The 24,606-nt window shown below is 37.4% G+C and overlaps 1 protein-coding gene across 5 annotated transcripts in view; it reads right to left on the bottom strand.

Annotated features, from left to right (window-relative positions):
• Positions 1 to 24,212, bottom strand: part of LOC139135635 (protein DENND6A-like) — a 35,346-nt gene extending 11,134 nt beyond the window's left edge. The window contains exons 1-6 of one of the 5 annotated variants that reach the window (XM_070703132.1): positions 24,157 to 24,212; positions 11,182 to 11,220; positions 7,602 to 7,644; positions 6,842 to 6,963; positions 5,928 to 6,008; positions 2,439 to 2,544 (exon numbers count right to left, since the gene is read on the bottom strand). In XM_070703132.1, the coding sequence (XP_070559233.1) occupies positions 2,439 to 2,544; positions 5,928 to 6,008; positions 6,842 to 6,963; positions 7,602 to 7,641 (349 nt within the window). In that variant the 5' untranslated portion in view covers positions 7,642 to 7,644; positions 11,182 to 11,220; positions 24,157 to 24,212. Of the gene's footprint in view, positions 1 to 2,438; positions 2,545 to 5,927; positions 6,009 to 6,841; positions 6,964 to 7,601; positions 7,707 to 11,181; positions 11,221 to 15,087; positions 15,266 to 16,948; positions 16,995 to 24,156 lie in introns of those variants that run through there. The other 4 variants (XM_070703131.1, XM_070703128.1, XM_070703127.1 and 1 more) reach the window with 4 other exon arrangements.
• Between the last annotated feature and the right edge of the window lie 394 nt (positions 24,213 to 24,606).

Genomic DNA, 24,606 nt, shown 5'->3' with positions numbered 1-24,606 from the left:
ACAATTTTGTCTCACAAAGTGTATCAGTCCTAAATAAAGTCATGGAGAAAGAATCAAAATACTGTACAAAAATTCTAAAAAAAAAACAAAACATTGATAATGATATGAGATTTCAAAGTCACGTAAGCATACCCTAAAAATATCATCAATGTACAAAGAAAGGTGACGATTTGACGAAAGCATGCTAAGTGTGGCCGCTGGATTACCCACAGCTGGATATGTAGAATATGCACTTTGAGCGGCTAATGAGTATGCCTTTATGCAAATAGTCACACCAATTAATACCTTGATACAGGTTTTACCAAACCAGCTGTCTTGTCCCCTAAGAAAACCCTTACACAATGGATACCTGTCATAGTGATATTAATTTTTTTACCTCCAGAATAGATTGGACATAATCTTTCAGGAGTTTCTCTCGTGCAAAGCCTAATTTAAAATTTCAAACATCTACCTAAAGGCCTGTGTCAGGTATCAGATTATCTTCTCAGGAAATTTACTTACTAGTATTAGACTACAATTTCCATGGAAAACAGAAGTCTATGACACCTCTATAATCCTCTTACACACTGAAACAAATCTGATCCCGCGGATCGAGTCCCTGGCCTTTACACTTGATACCATTAACAGGCTGTATTTGACCCTGATGCTGGCAGTAAGACCTACATTCTCCGTGTCTTTCCCTATATTACCATAAATATTTGATTGATAAAATATCAATTTTTGAAAGAAAAAGTAATTACATGATTTCAAAATCTGCTGCGATAAATAATGAAATTATGAAATTTCCATTTTATATTGAAAACTGTGAATGTTTCAGGACAGCTGCTACAGCTTTCCATTTCACCTTTCTAATCTTAGAAAAACACATAGCTTGGACTCCAAACTCACATTCATGTTCACTTTCAAAAGAAAAAATAGCAGATTATTCATTTGTCAGATTTCCCTGCTCTCACAAAGGATGTTGCCTTGACAACATAATTACTGTTGCTAGAATAAACGGAATCTGCTTCTACAGCTCCGCTTCTGCCATACACTCACTGAGATGTATTTGAACACTCCAAATACTATGAGACATTGTTGTATACCTTCTTACAGTAAAACTTCAATATTTCATAATGGTCTACTGAATGGCAATGCATGTAGCCGTTCTCCACACATACAGAAATTTCCCACACCTCAAGTCTGAAATTTTCTGCTTTCTCTAATTCATAAAGAATTGGAACATCTTCCTTTTTTCAAAAATAAGAGACGCTCTCACTCTCAGGCATATTACTTCAAATTTCCACCAGTGAAACTATAAATACAGGTAACAAAGATTTGCTCCAGTATGTTTGTAACCCCTTTTGAAATATCAACTGTTGTGTTTCTTCATGAGTGATAAAGGGAGGGAAAGTTGTCAGACTGTCAACACCCACTTGTGCTGCGCCTTTCGGTTGTGGGAAAATTATTCCTTCCAATGCCACAGCACTCGTCACCATGGCGATCTTGGTATTTTAAGCAAGCAGGCAGGAGGGACTGTCAAATGTCTAGCAATTTTTGAACTCCTTTCTTGCTTGATATGCCAAGCTACTTTCTGATTTTCCCAAACCCTGCACAATCAATTACCTTAACAAAAATGAAATATAACCTCAACAAAAATGTCATAAGGAATATTTTTTTTCATTCAGTGTTAAAACTATGTAAAGCAACTGACCACAAAAGACAAAAAGATAAAAGGCAAAAAAAGAACCTTTGCAAAAAGCAAAATACTATCTGCCAAGATATCAGTTAATTGTTTATCATTTCTGTTTCCTTTTTGTATATATCACGTACATCAATTTCTTCATAATCCAAACCCTAAACCACACTATAACCTAGACTATTATCCAAAGCCTTCATAAGACGCAGATTTTTGATCAACATATCCATCATATATACGATTTTTTATTACATTTCTCATCCATCACGGGTTACTTGTCCCATCACTTATGATGATGAATCATATTTCATCAGGGGGGCATATCATACTGACAAAATATCCAATAAGCATTCACACAGTTGGAGACAACAGGTGGCCCTTACAATCAAGATCTTGCCATACATGCCCTAAACTTCACCATTAATAACATATCTTCTTTAAAATGGCCTTGTACATGTAACTGAGATATGCATACATTTTATGCAAGCATGTCAAGTCAATTTCTAGGACTATTCTGAAATGTACGGCAATATAATTTTGATAAGTTCCCTGTGTTTTACTGACTTCACATTATCCGACCACATTGCCGAATGTCAGAATTCAATTTTTATGATTGCTTTTAGTCTACGTACAGATGAACAAGATAGGTTTCTACAATACAGTTGCCATGGTTTCAATCAAACTAAAAGAAAAAGAAATGATACATAAGGGTATTTCTTTTCAGGTATATTGTCTCAATTACATCGATTGCTGGACTTACCGGCTTCCAGGCAAGGTTCTCCGTTTTCGAAATACTCTGGAGCAATAATTTCAATCAACTGAGTAAATAAATTGATGTACGGCAACTTTGTTATCAATACCACCGACTGAAAGGCAAACAAAGGAAACAGAAAATTCGATAAAATTGTTTTTCATTGCAGTGTGTCCATGTATCAAATGTGACGACTGTAAGGTAAAATAATTATGAACTATAGTCAGGAACAAAAAAGCATCGTTCATATTTTCAGGTTTTGTTTCGGCTTGTGTTGTAACACAATCGATGTGTTAGACCAGAGCCATTGAGTTTATTTGAGAATAAAATGTCATGTTTCTTTATAATGAGTATGTATGTCCGATTACTCTATAAATTTTACAGTATGTCACGAGGGGTCATGGTCACAAAAAACGTAACAACTTAGCTCAGTCATTGAACCATATTGAGCCATGCAGTTTTGAGTGCTAAGACGTCTTTGCTAGGTGAATAGATGCCGTACATTATAGGTTTGATTCCTATCAAGATTTACTGAATGCTTTATATATAGAAGGGATATCTATTATTAAAATTTTCCTTTTGGATGCAACAAAATATTGCCAAGTGTCTATTACATGGATGTAACTCTGCAGTATTTTCATCAAACAGTATTGATTTTTAACCCCAAAATAATTAAAATGATTCCAACTGTTTTCAAATGGCTTTCAAATAATAAGTCTTCCACTGTGGAAACTATTGACGTCACATGTTTTGAGGGACAACACTTACTTTTGCATGATTATTTGACGCAATTTAGATTCAAATACTATGGCAAAATGTGTCTTTCAATGAAAGCGCAAGTCAATACGGTATTAGCATTGATTTCAACACAAAATCAAATCAAGTTTTTTGTGCCTACCTTCTGAAATGTTGTGAATGTTTCATCCTTAAAAGACACATTCTTGAATTAAAGAAAGGGTTTTACTCTGATTCAGACAGTGTCATTCATCAATTTTTTATATAAAATAATTAGATTTGCCAATTAATGGCATTATTACAATCACCAGTCTCAGGAGAAACCATTGTCAGGTAAGTAAATTACAAGGCAAACACTGTCCCTGTGCACGTGACACAAAATAATGATAAATATAGTTTAGTATAATCAAAACAAAATGATCTACATCTACCTGCTATACCAAGGAACAAGAAAAAAAAATAATGTGGTCAAAATTCAGTGACTTTTGAGTCTGTTATTGATGAGATTGGCCGCTGTGGGGTTCACACTGGATAATTGTCTGGTGTGAGATTAAGCTTGTGTTTTAAGTGTGATCAACACAGAATGCAACTAGGGTACAGATATTCAGACTATCAAACTTTTACAATACATTTTTGGTCTAAAACTTTAGGGGGATCACTTTGAAGCTCGTGGATTAAGTAAAGTTTTTACCAGCTTATTTTTGAGAATAAAATTGATATTTCCCAGAGAGTTGACACGGGGATGGCAGCCATTTTGCATTTCAAGTGTCAGTAAATATTTGGTCATTTATTTCTACAGTATTACACTTTAATAGCACAGTTGACTGTCACGCCTAATTTCTATTCTTGATTTCAAAAGGGAATCGTTTAAAGTTTCCTCGAGTAAAGTTTGGGCAACCATTTAAGTCCTACAATTTTGAGGCGAAAACTGCCTTTAAGTCTGCTCCAAAACATTATAACGCAAACATATACATGTATGGGAGCAGAGTTGGGCTAGTTTACTCCTCGTGTAAAGGGGAGTTCGGTCTGACAAAATATTTGAGCTGTATAAACTAATGCACTATGTGTGTGAACAGTTGCAGAAGCCTGATGCACCGTTATCTTACTATCAAATCGTTGCGGTCAGAGTAACCATGGTGACTGTATCAGCCCTAAGATAGGTACTGACTTTAGCTGATCAAGGGGGAACACAGACTAAAAATTTCCTCCATAGAAGAGTGCTGACCACATCCTAGTTTGATTTGGTGAGTGTCAACAAGATAAATATTTCAGAAAATACTTTGTATCTATTACAAAATGTGGCAATATTTTAGTGAATACTTTGTAAGTTTTATCACTCAGTGAATCACACAGACTAAAACCGGCATCATTGTTTGATACTCTGCAAAGAATGTCCTGGTTCCTGACATGACCTCACTGCAATGTTTCACTCTGTGTCTGAAAAGTCTAAATGGAGCTCATCGACTTCACGCTTGAAAGCATCCACGATGAGTCATACCTCAATAAACTGAACAGGCTTTCAACGGATGAAAGGAATTTTTTTACAAAAAGGGACCGATGCAATTAACCTAACACTTCACTTGACCTGTGCATCATCAGAACATAATTACATTCCTTTCAAATTTTTACTGCACATTTGCCAAAAAAGAAAAACCTGGACACAAATGCACTGGGCAATAATTGGTAAAAACGAATTCAATACATGCAATAATGGGGAATGGAATTCGATACATACAATTATTGCCAACAATCAAGTAATTTTTGATGGTGAAATATCAAACAATACTAGGATCACTTAAAGCAGTTCGAGATTTCTACAAAGCACAGTGCGTAACAATAACCATATGGTTTGAAATTGTCAACGCCAAGATGTGGACCAAGAACTATGGAAAAATATTAACAAATCATTGGTAGTTACAAAGCTGGCAATATGGTATTTTACAGCTCATTTCCCCCAACTGTCGCTGTAAATAATTTAACAACCAGAATTTTGTCAACACTGCGGGTTGTTTGTTTCTGTTTTGGTTTTTACTTGTCAGCTACAACTCCGACTGCTGTCAATATTCTGTAACAAAAACACTGACCAAATATTCACAGCTCTATGAGTCATTTTATGGTTATGACTCTATTTCGACGAATTTAATGATAAAAAAAGAGATAGGTGAAGAGAAATCATTAAACATTGAATGGTTACAAATATTTCCTGTCCTTGATAGCTCGATCCAGGCTGCCTTTGCATCCACAGATCTTGAAATTAATTACTTGTATGCTTATAAACAGGTCTGTTCTGTTTGGCACAGAGAGATCACTTTAAAGATGTACATGCATTAAAACAAAACAAAAAGTTTTTATTGAAGGGTAATACCCTGTGTAACACAATTTTATAATTTCAACAATGTCTACAATGATGACATCTGCAATGCTACTATCAAACTATATCCATTGTTATTTTGAACAGAAATCATGTTTACAAGTATTACATATCCACGTTTATTTATCGAACAGGGTGTGTAGCATTAATGGATTCCTGTCCTGAAACTGTTACTTTCTCTTTGATCCGCTTGCAAACTATTGTATATTTTTTAGATGTAAAGAAGAGAAAGGTCACAGGCAACATGCCGACAATGCACCGTTGTATGGTTAGCAGACATCAAACAGAAGCTGAGACAGCTAATGTGTGAAAGCGGCCATATGGATCTGTTTTAAGACTAGATTTTTATTTAACATCACATGTGGTTTTCCAGAAATCAATACAGTACATACCTTTTGAAAGTACCCTCGCCGTGATGTTTTATCTCTGACCTGCCGGAAATACACAAACCCATGGAAATATGCATTTTCACCCTGAAATGCATGAAAATCAATAGTTATCCACAGATCAGGAAAAAAACAAAACTTGTGGTGATATGGTAATGTTTGAAATATACAGTATCTAGGTTAGACTGCACTGATGTTATAAATGTATGAAAGGAAGGCTAACAGTATTTGTACAATTTTCCAAGCTAAATACTGCCCTTCAAAGACAGATGGGGGACAGATAGGCACAACTCTTCATGTAACAAATGAAATTTAAAATGTCTTCACAATAAATAATTTTCAGAGTATACATGTGATTCCATTTGTTGCATTTTTACAGAGCAGCCTTCAAGCACTCCTAACCTCTGACTTACAAATAATTAGTCATCATAAATTTGTTTTTAAGACTGCTATCACGACTGTTTAGGAGGGTGAACATGACATCCAATCAGCCACTTACTATAACCATGTGAAATATACTTGTGTGTCACATATTATGTGAAAGACTTCAAACCAACTCTGTCATTTACATCTCCCCTGAAATGATGGCATGGTAGTAGGCACAGTAACCCCTTACTATGATATCCTTCCTAAAACACTTTTAATATTTGAAGATCAAAATATCCTTATAAATTAGTTGTGATGGACTGTACTTTGTCATGATTTCTCTTTTTTCAGGATTTATATTTCATGACGTCAACAGCATTTCAACTCTGTGGGATCTGCAAATGGAATGACAATTATCACTTATCTCTCTCAAAATGAAAGATTCTCTGACGCACGATGACTTGCAGAAGACAGAACGCACAACTTTGTGAACACACTTCTCCATTTATCACTGAAGTTTACATCCTGGTTTTGCTATGAGTGTCACTGCTTACCTGTAGTGACATGGGACCTCGCCTTTCATAAGCATTTCTGGCACTGAGTGTGGTGGATTTCCTATTTACAGATGAAGTGTGTTGTCTGATACGAAAGTTAAACTGTGTGTCACCCATACAGCCTGAAATACAACAATCATTTATAAACTTACAACTTTTTTTAACTTTTCATGTGTTACTAGTTCCTTGTAGAAATGATGTAGTGAAAATATCTCCACAATTTTGCAGTTATATGTCTTGGTCCTTGATGTAGAACCATCATTTTCTTTCAGTCAAATGCTAAATCTTACACCGTCCACCATGGTCTGTCTGATCAAAGAACATGGTTTCATTCACTTAATAATTATTTGACTATGATGGAACCAGCTGAGCAAAATGATAAAATCAATCTGAAGTGAGTCACGTGGGTTTTTTTACTTGGGAGTTGTGAAAACTAAACATTACATTTGGAGCAAATCATTACATTTCCCTTGGGTCAGGTGGAACCTTGCCAAATTGATCAATGAATACAGTCAGTCCGCAAATCTGCCAATCACAAAGGCATATGCAGTCACATGACCTACGGAGGGTCGAAATATGCTAGCTTAGCTGTATCAGACTAACAGCTATTGAAACTTAGCAAAGACATTAATTGTGATCAATTTAAAGCTACCATAATGAGTTCAGAAACAGTATACACACTTCTAGGTGACTGTGATTCACATCTGCACATGAATCACCATGGCGATGAACTAATAGAGAGTAATCTAGTTAATCTTACCTGAGTTAGAATCAGGAAATGATAAGTAACAAATATTCATTTTCTGCAGAGAGAACAGCATTTTGGTTAGCAGGATTTACACTTGGAGTAACAAATATTCATTTTCTGCAGAGAGAACAGCATTTTGGTTAGCAGGATTTACACTTGGAGTCTGGGGTACAGGAGTTCTGCAGACACTGTGAAACCGCAAAACTATTTGCAGTAATGGAAGCATATACAATATGATATACCAAATAGTTTGAATGATTTAGGTTGGTCATTCCCTGATAACACACAGTTGATTATTTCTAAAGAACAAGCCTGGTTGCAATTTGCTGATTTATTGACACACAAGCAGTACTATTTTAACCCCTTGACTACCAAGGCCAATGTATTCCTATATACCAGGCCCCTTATGTAAATATTGATAAAATCTGGGGTGTGGTCATTGCATGAACACTGCTTAGAGTAAAAAGTAAGTAAGTACCAATAAACCATATATTTTCTGAATCAGCATGAAATTTCCCACTTTTTCATACATAAATTTGTATTTCCAGGTCACGTGACTGATCACATGACACGTCATGTGACCAGAGTTGGCAAAGAATATGAATATTTGAAGCATCAGGACGTTTTGAATCCATAAAATGATGCAAATTGAATACAGTTGCAATTTTTATGGCATTGTCTTTACATATATGTAATAATAACTACCCTTTACTTTATTTGTAGATGTACCTATTTAAGATTTTTCTCACAAAAGGCAGAGTAAATGAACCATAAACATCAGCATCTGACATGATTCTGTATTTGAAAATCAACACATTTTATATTTGTAAACACCTGCTTTAAGTCTTCCTTGCAGAAACATGCATCTAAAATGGTTATGATTTATCAAAAAATATTTCACAATTTTTAATAATACATTTTAGGGACAAACATATCACATTACCAAACACATGACCAGTCATGTGACCAGTCATATTGATAATATGGCTGCTATAAATTTCACTGGCTTACAGTAAACAAGTCATCGTTGATGACACAGTCCCCACTTGTTAATAATGGGTACTTTGATTACATGTCCTCAGAGAGGATAGAGTCCTCTTCATTAATTAGGTCTGTGATAAAAATACTTTGATACAGATGGCGCTCAATGGCCAAGAATGAGTTCCATGGTGATGAAAACATAAAACCAATGTAGGCCACCATCATAAAGTTCATAAAATAAGTCAACTAGGAATTAATCAACAGGATGTTGCAAAACATTTTTGCATACAATTCTAACACTTAACAGATTATCACTGGTACCATATTTCATAAAGTTTGATGCAGTATTTACAACACTATGAGATCAACATCTGTATCAAGTTTCATCACATTTGACGTTGTATTAATTTGTGGCTATATCACCCTAATTAGGAAAGTTCATTACTTATGCAATTACAAATTAATTAAAATGACACTGATAAATGTCTTTTTCAATGTTAAAGCAATGTGAAGAGCTTAACATCGGTTAACATCTGTATAAAGTTTCATGAATTTGATGCAGTACATATTTCTTGACATATCAGCCTACTTACGAAACTTCAATAATTGACATGTTACTGCTACATGACGTGAAACAAATTGATGAGCATATGTATGAAATAGGTCAATGTCAACTTTGAATGATACTGGTGGAAATATGTCTGAGTTATGGCTCTGTACATGAAAACATCGTAATAAAATGGCTGCCTAGCAACCATATTGGATCGTATCACATAAAAAATCGACGTACATATGTATGACATAGGTCAATGTCCTTGTACCAACTTTGAATAAAATCAGTTGAGATATGCCTGAGTTATGCCTCTGTATATGAAAAAATCGTAACAAAATGACCACACAGCAGCCATATTGGATCGTATCACAAAACAAATTGACGTGCATATCTATGACATTGGTCAATGTCCTTGTACCAACTTTGAATAAAATCGGTTGAGATATGCCTGAGTTATGCCTCTGTATATGAAAAAATTGTAATAAAATGGCCGCCTAGCGGCCATATTGGATTGTATCACAAAACAAATCAACGTGCATATCTATGAAATTGGTCAATGTCCTTGTAGCAATGTTGAATAAAATCGGTTGAAACATGTCTGAGTTGTGGCTCTGTACATGAAAAAATCATAATAAAATGGCCGCCTGGCGGCCATATTGGATCGTATCACAAAAAAAATTGACGTGCATATCTATGACATTGGTCAATGTCTTTGTACCAACTTTGAATAAAATCAGTTAAAACATGTCTGAGTTATGGCTCTGTACATGAAAAAATCGTAATAAAATGGCCGCCTGGCGGCCATATTGGATCGTATCACAAAGAAAATTGACGTGCATATCTATGACATTGGTCAATGTCCTTGTACCAACTTTGAATAAAATTGGTTGAAACATTTCTGAGTTATGGCTCTGTACATGAAAAAATCGTAATAAAATGGCCGCCTGGCGGCCATATTGGATCGTATCCCAAAACAAATCGATGTGCATCTGTATGACATATGAAGTAATCCTTGTACCAAGTTTGAATGAAATCGCTTCTTGCATCTCTGAGATATCTGTGTGAACGGACGGACGCACGCACACACACACGCACGCACGCACGCACGCACGCACGCACGCACGCACGGACATGACCAAACCTATAAGTCCCCCCGGACGGTGTCCGTGGGGACTAAAAACTGTATTTCCTCCAGTTTCATTCACGAATATTGCTGTTAATAGAACATATTTACATATAAATCATTTGTTTTCAATAAACTAACATTTCATTTCATTAAAAAAAAAACCCATAAACATCTTCGCGATCGTCCGTAGTTCTGAAAACTGTAAATAATCAGCGCGACGCTTCAGTGATCAGCCTGAACTTTCAGGGTCGAGGTCATGGGTCACGACATTTGCTTCCGGATTTGGCCATATTCGGACGTACGGGGGCGCAATCACATTCAGGCCAGTTCAGAATACATCAATCTTAGTTGCGCTGCATGCAGGCGCCGAAATTACGGGATTTTTAGCGACAAAAACGAAGGAAATACGCCTATTTAACTGTGCCGGATATTTCCGGCACTCAAGGTATATGGTAATTCAATATGGCGCCGGAAATATCCGGCGCCATAGGTAGTCAAGGGGTTAATACCTAGTAAAAAGTTGCTATCCACAGCTGGAAAATGTCAAGAGTGTCAGCATCTCAATCTTTAAAGAACATTACTTCAAGTTCAGTGTAGGATAAAAATTACATTTTTTCAGGATTTTGCATCAGCGACGTTATGAATTTAGAATTGAGGAATCAATTTGATCTGAACATAACTGGGAAATTTAGACACCACACAAGTGGTTTTTGCACAGTTAGGCATGACTCCTTGCTCACAGCTAAATTAAATTATCCCAAATCGACCTTTTGACATCAGCTCTTAGTCAGCACATAAATAGTCCAATGCAGTCCCTGCCTAAACCCTTTGACGTCAATCAATTCCTGACCTGAAACTGAATGTAATTAACTGGTCAGATGTTAATTGCTTTACAATAATGAAACATATCAAAATGCAAAAGAGAAACCTACCTCTTTTTCTGAAAGCTTCACGTGACTTGGATAGATGACCTACAAAAACATGCAACAAAATACAAATTATAGCTTGTATTTATTTTCCGTTATATTTTCCCTGTTGTTTCTTGTTTACTCCTAACGTCATGATGTGATGTAATTTGTCAACTCTATGCAGTGTTCTATATACAATGTCAAATATTTAATAATTCTAAAATTCTGTCCTGCCTAGAATCCATTTGTCACCATCAGAACTTTACGCTTCTATACATTTTCATTACAGCCACATCATGTGTTGTGTTTGCAGGGAGTAATACTTTGAATGTCATTCCAAAATTCCTCAGGGAAAAGAAAAGAAGTTGTTTTATTGTCATGGCACAAACAAGTGAACACATTATCAAAGGTTACACCTATTGTCCATCCCGTAGGGGGTATAGAATCCACCAGCAATAATACCAGCATCGTGGTTACACCATCGTGGTTACATCATCATATTTCACACGGAAATGTGATGCAAATTTAACCTTTAAATAACTACATGTGCTAGCACTGGTTTACAGGGTCACATTATTTTGTTGCCTAGGGGAAGGGGAGGGGATTGTGGTTTGTCATTTATACTGACTCAGGTAGCATCAAGCCCCTCCCCCCACCTCAAGGGGCAGTTGTAATCGAAGCCACTGGTTCAGAGCTTTTTGCTGAACAGCGCAATTGTCATTTAATTTGAAACCAGTAAGTTAAGCAAAATTGCAGCCATACTACTGTGAGTCAGGCAAAGCAAATTGCCGGCAGTAATGAAAATGTATTGAGACATCAAGGTCAAGGCATATTGCATATTCCTCTGCCGTTCAGAGCTGTTCATTTGCTATGCAACTGAACACCCCCAAGTTCACTGAATTCGACATTGTTTTCAATCATCATAGTGATCATGTCACACTTTGTTTTCAAAAAGAAGATCAAAATAAATTTCGTCTGTTGTCCCTGTAGCTGTTCCCATATGCTGAAACTGTCACACCATCTAATTCTAAACAACGTCATCAGTAATCAATTCTATTCTATTATCTCGTCCATCCTTTTTACCATAAAATTCTTTAAAAATAGGCGAATCCTAATTTATGCATGTAGTTGTTTGATTGAAATCTATCCTATAATATTTTTATTGAATGTTCATAATTCCAAACAAGTTGTAACCATTACACATGCCCCAAAGGCAGCTACGGCTAAAGAAATTAACGTGGGAACTTCAAGGTCAGATACCTTGCTAGAATATCAGTACTGACACCTACTACACTCTGTTTCCTTACTATGCTGCACAGCAAAAGTGCACAGCAGATGGCAGATCTCAGACATTGAAATGTGTGGCCTCATTTAAACAGTGAAATTATATTTCCTGTGGGTTGTGGATGTGTTATTATATTAATTGGAATTTCTGGCTAGCTTCAGGTGAGAACTTAGTGACAAATGAATAGTTGCAGTTAGTGCATCCTAACTGTAAGCTTTGAAGATTTCTGATTTAATTCAAGGGAGAAAATTTCTCTATTTTTACCTTTTTTCTCTGTAAATTGTATTTGATATCAAATGTCCCTTACATCAGTTACAAGTTGAAATACTGGTAAACCAAACACAGGATCCATCCTGCTTGTAGACTAAACTATATAAAACACTTACACTATTGACACCAACTCCTTGCATATAATGTAACAGGCACATTTTAAGAAAAGCAGTTTTTCACAACAATGAGGCGAACAACTTTCACATGAGGTGAAGCTGGTCAGTGAAAACCACTGGGTTGACGAGCTGCTCACGCTGAAGTCACACAAAATTTCAGACAAAACTGGGACATTATTTGCATACTGTAGCCAAATGACTTGAAGTACCCTGTAGGCATTTTATTGTATCGTGCACATCATAAACAAGGTCATTTTGTTCCTTGAATGCAGTACCTAAAACTGCATGCACTGGTGGTAATATGATGGTGTGAACACTGCTATACACATTAGGCATAAGAATTTCTAGGAAATACCGTTACACTTTTAAAAAGAGTTCACCGTTACACTTTTAAGAAGAGTTCTGATATTGCTCCTAAAAAGTATCAATTTAATCCTCTCTCCCCCAGGGGGTTACAGTTCACAATAACCAGACTGAGAAGTGTGATCAGTTTTTGATGAACTTGGAGATCAAACTGCCTTCTGACATTGCTATTTGATTAGGTGTGTCATCTGTTACATGAATTTCAATAGTCTGAACAAATATGAACGTCATGTTTCTTTTATGCAATATCATATTACATTAAGCATTTTGTAGTTGTTTTGAATTTAATCCGTCATATAAATGGAAAATTCAGGACAGAAAATAGGATGCTTGACAAAATTACGCTTGAGGAAAATGGGTCAAGTGTCAGATTTCATAGTATTGCACCTGGCCAGTTTAACGAACAAATTTCCAAATAATATACACATTTACCTTTTGTGTACTCGATATGCTGATGAATTCTAAATAACGTACAATGGAGTGAAACACACATTTTTGTCTGTAATAATTACTGAAAAGGGTAGATGTTACCTTTCCTCAATAAAGACACCAAGTGTTCACGCTATATACAACATTTGCAGGAAGCCAGCAGTATCAAAATTTGTTTGGTATGAACTAGAAAGTGATTTCATTTAAAACAGAAACATTTCCTTGAATATACATTTATCAGGTTTCGTACCACTGGAAAAATGGGAAATGTATCACCTAAAGAGACACAAGTAAGAATATTAAACAGGGGCTAAACCACCGGCTGTGGACCTGACATGAAGGGTCAATGTTTAAACTGAGGACTTTGACAGTGAATTCCAAAATGCTCTCAATGCTGTTTCTACCAACCCATGATCACTTCACACACAACCTACCGATTACATTTTCCTTGTCGATATATTCTTTGGTAAAACTCACAGAGCATGACAAAACAATAATGAATGGAAGAAAATGTCTAAATATTGGGAAAAAATGAAGGCAATGTGCAAGCAATTATTGAATTATTATTGAATGCCTAGAGTTATTGAATACATAAACGATAAAACACACTGGGAATGGAATGATTATGTATGCCTAGAACTATTGTAGAAGTACTACTGTCAATTTTCTTCACAATACCATCAGCCTCTGGAACCAACAGCTGATCGACTGATGAGAGCTGTTACTATAATAAGTGACTGACCTTCACAACCATAAATTGTGCATTCTCTCCCTCAATGTCAATCGACACAGAGAAAAAGCAAAATATATCCAGTGGGTAAGGTTACACAACAAATTTTTCTGCATCGTATCTTGGCATTTGCACCACCACGTGGTGGAGGAAGTGTGGCAAGACTGGGGAGTTTATTTCAAAAAACTTTTAATTGGGCCACTGACGCAATTAATACTACCGGTATACCAGATAAATTATAAACAGAAATCATAGTTTGATGTAATGTGTGAACACCCAGAATATAACTCGAAGGTTGACTCGACGTTAGAGCCTCTTGAAATAATAGTGTATGCCGATTTTGCCCGGTTGTTAACAGTCACAAAGGGTTTATGCTTTGTCTCTCCCCTTTCCCCCGGCGATAGCGATGGAAATGTAATACGACCTCGTGTGACCTTCATAACACACATCATTCATGGAGCTACATACACTGTTTTACACACATCCCTTTGGAGGGACGTTTGACAGCTAAACAGTTTCAACTCCAGACTCTCTAGGAATGCGTCAAATTATCACCCTGGCGAATGAGTGGGGCTTGAACGACAACGATGGGGCTAAACAGATCAGGAGAAATTTTCACACGGGGTGTGAATTCTGTAGAGAGAATCCATACCGGCTGGTACTGTCACACTCGTATCCTGTCTAAATCCCATACCTACTACCTAGGTCTAGGAACAATATGAAAGAGAAGTCATTACCTCCATGGCCTGACCAAGTTCAAGATCAAACGTCACGACACACACGCAGTGAAGCCAGTTTGAAAATCTGTCCCATGGCAAAATTGTTGGCGAACTGTCGTCATTTTCAAACGATCTTGACGAGAGAGATGGATGATCACGATCGACCGCCGACGCCATCTTTACGATATCAAAAACAGGAAGTCAGCCCGCCCTCTAACAGGACTAACGTGAAAGTAGTTTCTTATGTGGCCGTATAAATCTGGGATGAGTACCTGACTGGGTATATCTAACTTACTTCCTTGGCGAGAAGAAAAAGTGTAACCGATGCTTTTTTGAAACATTAAATTTCGATTTTCGCGCCTGCATTGCATCTTGACGATATACCACAGTCACTCGTGGTCTATTCAGCTCCGGGACTATTCGCCCCATAGACGTGTGTACATACGCGAGAAAAAACCCACTTGGCAGAAAGAGACGCTGAACGTAACAGAATGTCATCACTGAAAACTAACTTGTTCCAATATTTTAACATGCGTTTTTGATAGGATATCAACCAAGTTCACCTATAATACCTGTCTGAGGAGCATGTTTTGAAACACCCAGTAAATATCTGTAAAAAGAAAAGCTAACATCATTTAAGAAATTACTCTTATCATTAACTTCATTCCCCCAAATTTCACAACCATAGGTAAGAATGGGAACAATTAAATGATCAAAAAGATCTAAAGCAACTTTCACAGAAAAATTACCATATAGGAAATACCTTTACGAAGACTAAAAACAGCTTTAGTAGCTTTGATCTTAAGATTTTGAAAATTTGCTTTAAATTTGCAATTGGGAGTTATAACAAAACCAAGAATTCGTTGTATTCACTTCGCTCTGTATTGGTAGCGTTTTACAAGTCATATGACAGCATATTAAGTCAGGTGACGCTGCTGTCCCGTTTTGGATAGTTTTTTTCTCGGTAGAAGCTATTTCGGGCGCTAAAAACTTGGCGAAGTTAGCCACACCGTACGATACAAGGTGTCGAACGCAACACACAGAGACAGCCCGTGTCCGATATCTAAGCGCCATACACGTCGAAATATAGTTGTGTCGTCCATGGATTAAACGTAACTAATTTATCACGAGATTTTTACAAACAGTTTTCTAAACACATCGAAATTGAAAATCAGGGGTTTGAAGTTTCAAAATATCAATATTTAGCCCCTATAATCACATTCCAAATACGACGTCCGATTACTGCGATAGCAGTCCGATTACTACGCACTCAACATGGGGTCAACAATTTGGCAACTTTGACCCCCTAAATACCACTTCCGTCCTGTTAGCACTTTGAGGATGAATACAATCAAGTTTCGAAAGGTATAGTAATAAGATTTCGTCCACAGGCTCTTGGCACATTGCTGGGATAATAATCGTATTTAATATGTAGAATATCTATATACGACTTGATTATTCAATAAAAGAATCACTGTACGTGATATTAGTGTACGCCTATAGGCCTACATGTTGACTGGCATTATACACGAATGGCTATGGCTCGGGCCCGGCGAACGCACTGCATAAACATCAATGTGTAGAATGTCTACAAGACTTGATTATTTAATAAAGAATAACGGTACGTGATATTACTGTACATGTGAGCCAGCTTAACCAAGCGGCTGTAGAGCTCTGCAGGGCTTGGGCCCGGCTTGGGCCAGTTGTCCACCGCTGCACAGACAAGATGAAAAGGCTGGAAAGCTTTTCACCGCCCGATTTCATAAATCAGCGAAATTCACGAACTCTGAGCGTTTCCGGTGATAAAAACTGGTCAACGGTCAGATGGTTGCATAAACAATCGATCGACTGACCTCTTTTGCCTAAAATCATACCTTACCCTATGCTACTGGTGAGAAATCGTCCTGAAATCGGCTGGGCACACCAACCCAGCGCCGGCCATTTTGAATCAGCTGCATGCAATGTACGCGTCTGCATACAACCCTTGGCAGATGACGTATTGTCTTTCAATTACTCTTCTCTCATTGGACGCGTACATTGCATGCAGCTGATTCAAAATGGCCGGCGCTGGGTTGGTGTGCCCAGCCGATTTCAGGACGATTTCTCACCAGTAGCATAGGGTAAGGTATGATTTTAGGCAAAAGAGGTCAGTCGATCGATTGTTTATGCAACCATCTGACCGTTGACCAGTTTTTATCACCGGAAACGCTCAGAGTTCGTGAATTTCGCTGATTTATGAAATCGGGCGGTGAAAAGCTTTTCCAGCCTTTTCATCTTGTCTGTGCAGCGGTGGACAACTGGCCCAAGCCGGGCCCAAGCCCTGCAGAGCTCTACAGCCGCTTGGTTAAGCTGGCTCACATGTACAGTAATATCACGTACCGTTATTCTTTATTAAATAATCAAGTCTTGTAGACATTCTACACATTGATGTTTATGCAGTGCGTTCGCCGGGCCCGAGCCATAGCCATTCGTGTATAATGCCAGTCAACATGTAGGCCTATAGGCGTACACTAATATCACGTACAGTGATTCTTTTATTGAATAATCAAGTCGTATATAGATATTCTACATATTAAATACGATTATTATCCCAGCAATGTGCCAAGAGCCTGTGTTTAGTCCTGCTCGTCAAATTTATGAACGGCTTTGGGCGAAATTCACTACCCTTTCCGAAATCTCACACTGAGTGTACGTAAAGTCGTAAAAATTGTATTACGCGACTTGACCAACCTCGTATGTTTTGAATGCTGCTCATTTACCCTGTATGTGTGACAGTGCCTGGTAATTATAATTCGCTATGGTTGTACAATTTTGTTGTCTCTAATATTGCCATGATCTCATTTTTTTATGAGAATCGTGTTTTGATGCAGCTTTTCATTAACATCTTCATAGTATTCGCACATTACGAGTGTTGCATGGCAGGGCTGGCCTGCCATGCAGAGCTGTACAGCTTCAAATTTTACAACTTCAAACTTAGGTTATCCGACAGTATGTGTACGTACTGCAGTCGCTTGTGATCTTTCACCTTTTACAACGGAGGTTGCGATTGTATCTATCGTGTTCAACAGGAAAAAGAAATAAAAGAATGTCATTTCTCATGTTTAGTTGAAACCTAGAGGAAGGAAAAGTACCTTTCATATTTTTGAAAAACAGTACTTGGTTCCCAGGCGGTAAGGCTGTGTTAAAAAAATTTCAAGCCTCCCCGTCTATATGATGATAGATCAAATCTTTTCAAGTCCCCCCTCCCAAATTATCATATAGCCGCATAGTTATTAGGAATGCACGTAGAGTAAAATAAACATGTATTGTGTAGTTCTGCACTCAGAGGTTCGATACTACCTCTGATCGGCAGGTTGTAGAACCATATACCTCGGGCAAATTCTTAAATTGATCCATTTTAAATGCATCTGTACTTGTTGGATTTATCAATCTACAAAGCCGAGTTGAGTTTATCCAACTGGCTAGGTCAATGTCACCAGCTGAAGAGCACACAACATGACACTCATGAGACAGTATGCAAATTGTTAATTCCTGGCTACATTTTGCCAAATAATGAAAAAACTGAGCAAAGTGACCTACCTAAAAATTTCTTTTTTTTTCAAAAGTACAAGATACATACAACTTAGATGCTACTATGTTTGACAAATTTGACAATACCGGAAGGTTAAAATATTCCATCAAATAAATGTTTTAATCTCAGAAATTTTGTGTGTAATAGTGGCTAAGCATGCTCTGTTCAAAGAGCTCAGTTCCCCACTGTAATGTTACAAGTTTTATCAGATTGCTGTGATTTACGCGCTAATTTATCTCTCGTACAGCTTACACAAAATTAAACTCATCGTCGAATCTATGTATAACTGATAGTTTTCACATCTGATAACCTTCTTACTGTTCCCATTGCTTTGTCTGACATCTTGGCCAAGGCGGAATTCATTACATCATATATTAACCAGATCGTTGTATCAGATGTATTAGCAATACCACAGTCCCTCAGAGGGACTGTGGCAATACAGATAGAGCTATAAAAAGTTTGAGCGCGCACATAACGAGCGTGAAATTGGGAGCTAGGCGACGTTACGAGCAGATATTAGTGCCGTGTACAAAAGTCAATAACTCTTTTGCAAAACGCATTACGTAAACATGGATATATTTTTGTTGAACATTTCATTTCATCGAAAATTCTGTGGCAGTGTAAAATTCTGTACATGGAAGGAGTGGGTTCTGAGACGATTTAGAAATTAGACAAACTATAAAGGAATGTATTTATTACTCATGTTTCTCGAACATTGCAGGACTTGCTCAGAGAAATTATCAAAATTAAATTAAAAGGAAGAAAGGCGCAACTTTTGACAATATTTATATCATTTTATTGCATTAAATACTTTGTATTTAATATTCGTCTGATTAAAGTATGTTGACATACAAAATATCACCTTTGCCAGCGTAGTGCGCAGCGTACGAATAATTGTTGTGCATACTATTATCAGCCATATTGACAAGCTAAACAATATACATTTATACATTTCTATGAGAACAACAGGAACAACAGGCAGAAGAAAATTCGTCGAAAGTTACAGCTAATGGACCTATTATAGGCAGAACGAGGCGCTCGCCGGCCCTGATACGGGTTTCCAGGACTCCAAAACTTTTGCAATTTTCGTTGGTTTACACAGCAGGTTTCAGCATATTTCGAAACACGTAAAGAAAATCAAGCTCTCGCCATAAAATGTTTGTCTTTCCTACTGGTTTTAACTATGACCATGTTGTGTATTTTTAAATATTTTGCCTCTCATCAAAAACCAAGCACGGTATAAACTTCCTATTTTATAGAAAAGATAATGAAATCAGTAGTTTAAATATTTCCTCGAGTAACACATTTTCGTAACCGTGATTCATTTGGACCAGTTTATCGACTCTTCGACCGTAAGGGGAGACAGAAACCATGAACCGACGCTTTTAAGATCTCTTTTTGAAACAGTGCTGGTGATTTCTGATAAATCCCGAGATCGATACGTATGCCGGTTTAATAAAAAGGATACTCCATTTTCATTTTCCGTTGTCACATTGCGCACACCTGCCGTTGATTTGCAATAACCTTTCTGTTAATCCCGTAAGACCGATCAGTATAAGTATGATTGAAGCCAATCCATAACAGTTGAAGGCAAAATTAATCATGTGAATAAAGCCACATTTGGATCTGCAACTTTGGGCTGATGTCACGTGACAGTTGCACACAGGATCGGGTTATTATGACTTGGAAAATGATGCATTTCCGAAGTGACACTGCCAGTAATATGTTTTCAATTTCAGTCTGTCATGTGTGCGTAATGTTGTCGGCACTTTGTGTTTGTTGAAGTCTTTAAGATTTTTGCAAATGGTAATCGTTCATTATATTATTACTGCTGGCAGATCCAGGGGCCAAATATGGCCCTACCTCTATCACGTGGTTCATCATTATTACTTAGTAGCTTTTATATTCTTTCTTTTCGTTTTTTCAAACTTTATGCAATGTTTTCGGATTTTTTTCGGAACTTGAGCATGCCTGTTAAATGTTAACTCGCATTTTTTCGTACTTTCACTCTAGAGTCTAGTCGGTGAATTACAACCCATCTTTTGTCTTCTCAGTACGATTGTTGGCTTATTATTCTGACTATGTGCTATATACTCATTTGATGTTATTTTGATTTTTCGAATATCGATCAGAGGTAAACTTCATTTTATGCTCTCTCTCTCTCTCTCTCTCTCTCTCTCTCTCTCTCTCTCTCTCTCTCTCTCTCTCTCTCTCTCTCTCTCTCTGATTTATGCTCGACTTTACCACGGCATGATTGTTATTGTTCAGTTTCGTTGTCATCGTTGTTTATGAATCTCAAACGTATTGAAGTCATTCGAATTGATTAGCTCATATTGCAAGTGCGATATCATTATGTGTGTATATTCCCCATGAAGGCCAAGGGAGCTCCATTGCAGGCTATCCTCGCCAACCGATGATTCATTCATTTTACTAATCTGCATCGTAAACTGTCGCTTGAACAACAAAGGCGACTTGATGAGCTGGTGACTTCGGATTGTAAAACTGGCGAGCCCTTGGAATTCCCAAGTTCGACTCGAAATCAACATTAGGTCAATCTAATGAGAGGTTTATGCATTGTTATGGTGTACTTAAAAAACGAGGAAATTGCTAGCCTAGAAAGATCTCGTGTAGCTTACTACATTGAGCGTTTGATGTCGTCCGACTTGCAAGCGACTGACGATACGATTGATAGATGATTTGCTTTTGATAAGATTTAATGGTTATAACAATTTATATTGGTAATAAAAGCACTTTCCTTTTTTAATAAGTGGTGACCAGTGGACGATGATACGTACCGAAATATTTATAGCGTCGAAATAATGTGTCCAATCAGTAATAATAAAACATTACCTTGTTTGTCTACTTTTTTGTAAATTGATACTTAACAAAATAAAATCGGCTGGAATGTCAATCAGAAGGCAAAACCTATGTGGTGCGTTTATGTCTGCATATCTGTCTGTATCTGCATTTCTGTCTTTATCATACGGCATTTCTTAACATGTGATGGCATGTTATATTGTTTTTGAAACTAACAAATGTATAGGTTCAGTTTGTGATTCCTGTGGAGCCAATTTCTACTGAACTTCTACCTTTCAAAACTAAATGCGTGTTACTTCTAACTGTGAAAGCCATCCTAGTTTAAAGATTTTTTTTCTCCGTATAAGTACCAATCACTTAGCACCAAGCAACCTATTCAATAGTCCGGTCCCAGTGATATCAACCAGCAGAGAGGATACTTTTCACGCTCTTCATGCTCAGGTTTTTCTTGAACTGTTGACTTCTTTTCAGTAAAAACTACACTTAAGGATTTATAACGCTAAAGACCCGTCAGATGCAGAGCGTAAACAGAGTATCGTTCAATGACAACGCGCAAGATTAAAAGCAATATATAAAATGTGTCACGGGTGGATTTTATGGTGATCCTTACCGCACATAAATATAAAAATTCAGGTCGACTAATGGTCGACAGATTCGATACAGATAACCCTTCTCAAGAGCCCTTTGATTTTGATTACAGAGCAATGTTCAATGATGGTTTTTCTCCATGGAACGTTAAACTTGCCATGGCTTGGCAAGAGTTTAGCATTATTTGCGTGTGAGGATCCTTTCTTTTCAAACAAAGCCGACTGTTATTGTTTGAGTCATATCACATCCAATCAAAGTTTCATGAAAAGCGATCAATATTTTTTGGTAGTTTTCAGAATGCTGTCTCAATGGTGTGTGTTCAGATTTGAATGCTTTGAAATGCATGTGATGTATGTGTTTTGATTACACACACACACACACACACACACACACACACACACATCACACACACACACACACACACACACACACACACACACACACATATATTTATATATATTTATATAATATACAGTCTAACTGTAGTGAATGATCTTAGAATATCTCGAGACACGAAATTAATTATGTACAGCTCTAGGTTCCACAAGGGCTTGTCTACTTATAACTGGCATTGTTAAATTTTTCTGGGTTTTTTTGAAAAGTACTTTGAATGTCTCGCTCGATGTCAGTCAGTCGTTCCAAATGCATCGTGTGTTTGCGAAAAGAATGTGAATACGAAGTAGAGGGCGATAACACTCAGTACGAATTGAAATCAAAGTAATACGCCGCGCAGGGTGACATTACTGAAAACAAATCGGAAATACGATATCGACCTCACTGACTTGGAGCTTAATACGCAGAATACTTGTATTCAATTGTCATGGACGATCACAAAAACGACAGTATTTGCTGGCTAATTCTATACCCACAGGTGCGTGGAGTTGCCGTGTAGTATACATATACCCCTTCTCTCTGTGTATACTACAAGGCAACTCCACGCACCTGTGTCTACACCCATCATAGAAACGATAGGGTAGACAGCAAGATACAATGTTCTTGTCGGCTTCAAACGGTCGAAGTCAAAGTCAGTTGGCCCAAATAATCCGACAAAATATACATCACTCATCGATCGATAGTTCTAAATCACTTGCAGGCTTTCAGTAAGTTTGCATGTTTCAACGTTATCGCCATAATGATTGTTAAGTCTAATGCGCATAAAGAAGCTACGGTATGCCCCAATGATGTGTTTTTTAGTTGACAACAAAGTTCGATGGCAATTTGATCGATTCAAACTGTGATCCGACGAATGGCAGTGACATATTTCAATGGAAATTTCAACGAATCGAATGGCGCTTGTTTGTCTCGTCTGTAATAGCAATATTTACAAACAACCTACCCCTGGTCCAGGTATACGCTTCAACACTGTACACCGCCCTCACAGTCAATTCAATACCGTATTTGTGGTAGTTGAGGCCAAGGTAAAAAGAGAATTATCACATTCGGCAGAAAAAGATCTATGATGCGGATTTGTCTTTTATTATCTTTTTACCTAAATGATTCAATAAGTGACCATTACTGCAACAGTATTTCAGTCACTGATCTTGGAGTACTTACTTTTGGCATTTAAAGGTACGAATGAAAGGTATCTCCAAACACATAGAGTTTGTCACTTTTGGTGACACGGTGGTCGTTTAATAATGTTGTGGTGTTAGCTGTTTGTTTAGGAACACCATAATTATGAGGATGTCATTAAGGAAAAAAAAGACATGAAGCCTGGCGCTCAGGCTAGACGATTCACTATTATGATAAGCTCAGTACAGAAACAAAGTGAAGACCCTGTTATGATTAGCTCAGTACAGAAACAAAGTGAAGACACTGTTATGATTAGCTCAGTACAGAAACAAAGTGAAGACACTGTTATGATAAGCTCAGTACAGAAACAAAGTGAAGACCCATGCGTGCTTGCAGCTTACTATCAGTTACTCTTCGACAATGTAATTATGATCAAACCTAAAAAATCTAATAGAACCCCCAAAAAGTGTTCGCTGTTTTTTTTTCTTCAGAAAAATATTGTTTCTTCATTTCAAAGCCATCTCCCTTCCAGTGATAAACTAAAGCATGACTTCTGTCTTACTCGAATTGCAAGTGTACATTGATGAAGTAGAGCTTACCGTGAAAATTGCCGCGTGACGTCATGTAGCACGACGAGTAGTGTAGTTCATAAACTGTCGCATACAAGTCTTAGTCCTCGCAGATCAAACAGTAGTCATTTACAGGGTAAATATCATGCATCAGTGGTACTTTGAAAGTGCTTGGTTATGAAAATGAGTGCCAACTTGACTTCGCTATATTTCGTCACCCTTTCCTGCGTCGCGTGTCTTCTATCTTTGAGGCCTCGTTGTGGTTTGGGTTGAACGGGCTGCACTTGCGGTCGACCTGCAGGAACCTGGCGAGACAGTCCTCTAGGAAGAACTTGCAGTAGTAAACCATATAAATAACTGAGTTGGTGCGGTATCTGACTTCGAGCAAATCACCAATTATTCGCAGTCTGGTGCCAATCGTGTGAGCAATGACAGCGGCGTCTGCGCGAGGGCAATTATCGAAGTCCATTGTTTCTGGTG

This window comes from Ptychodera flava, chromosome 6 (assembly GCF_041260155.1).
Source record: "Ptychodera flava strain L36383 chromosome 6, AS_Pfla_20210202, whole genome shotgun sequence".
NCBI lineage: Eukaryota > Metazoa > Hemichordata > Enteropneusta > Ptychoderidae > Ptychodera > Ptychodera flava.
This window is presented reverse-complemented; position numbering and strand designations above follow the sequence as displayed.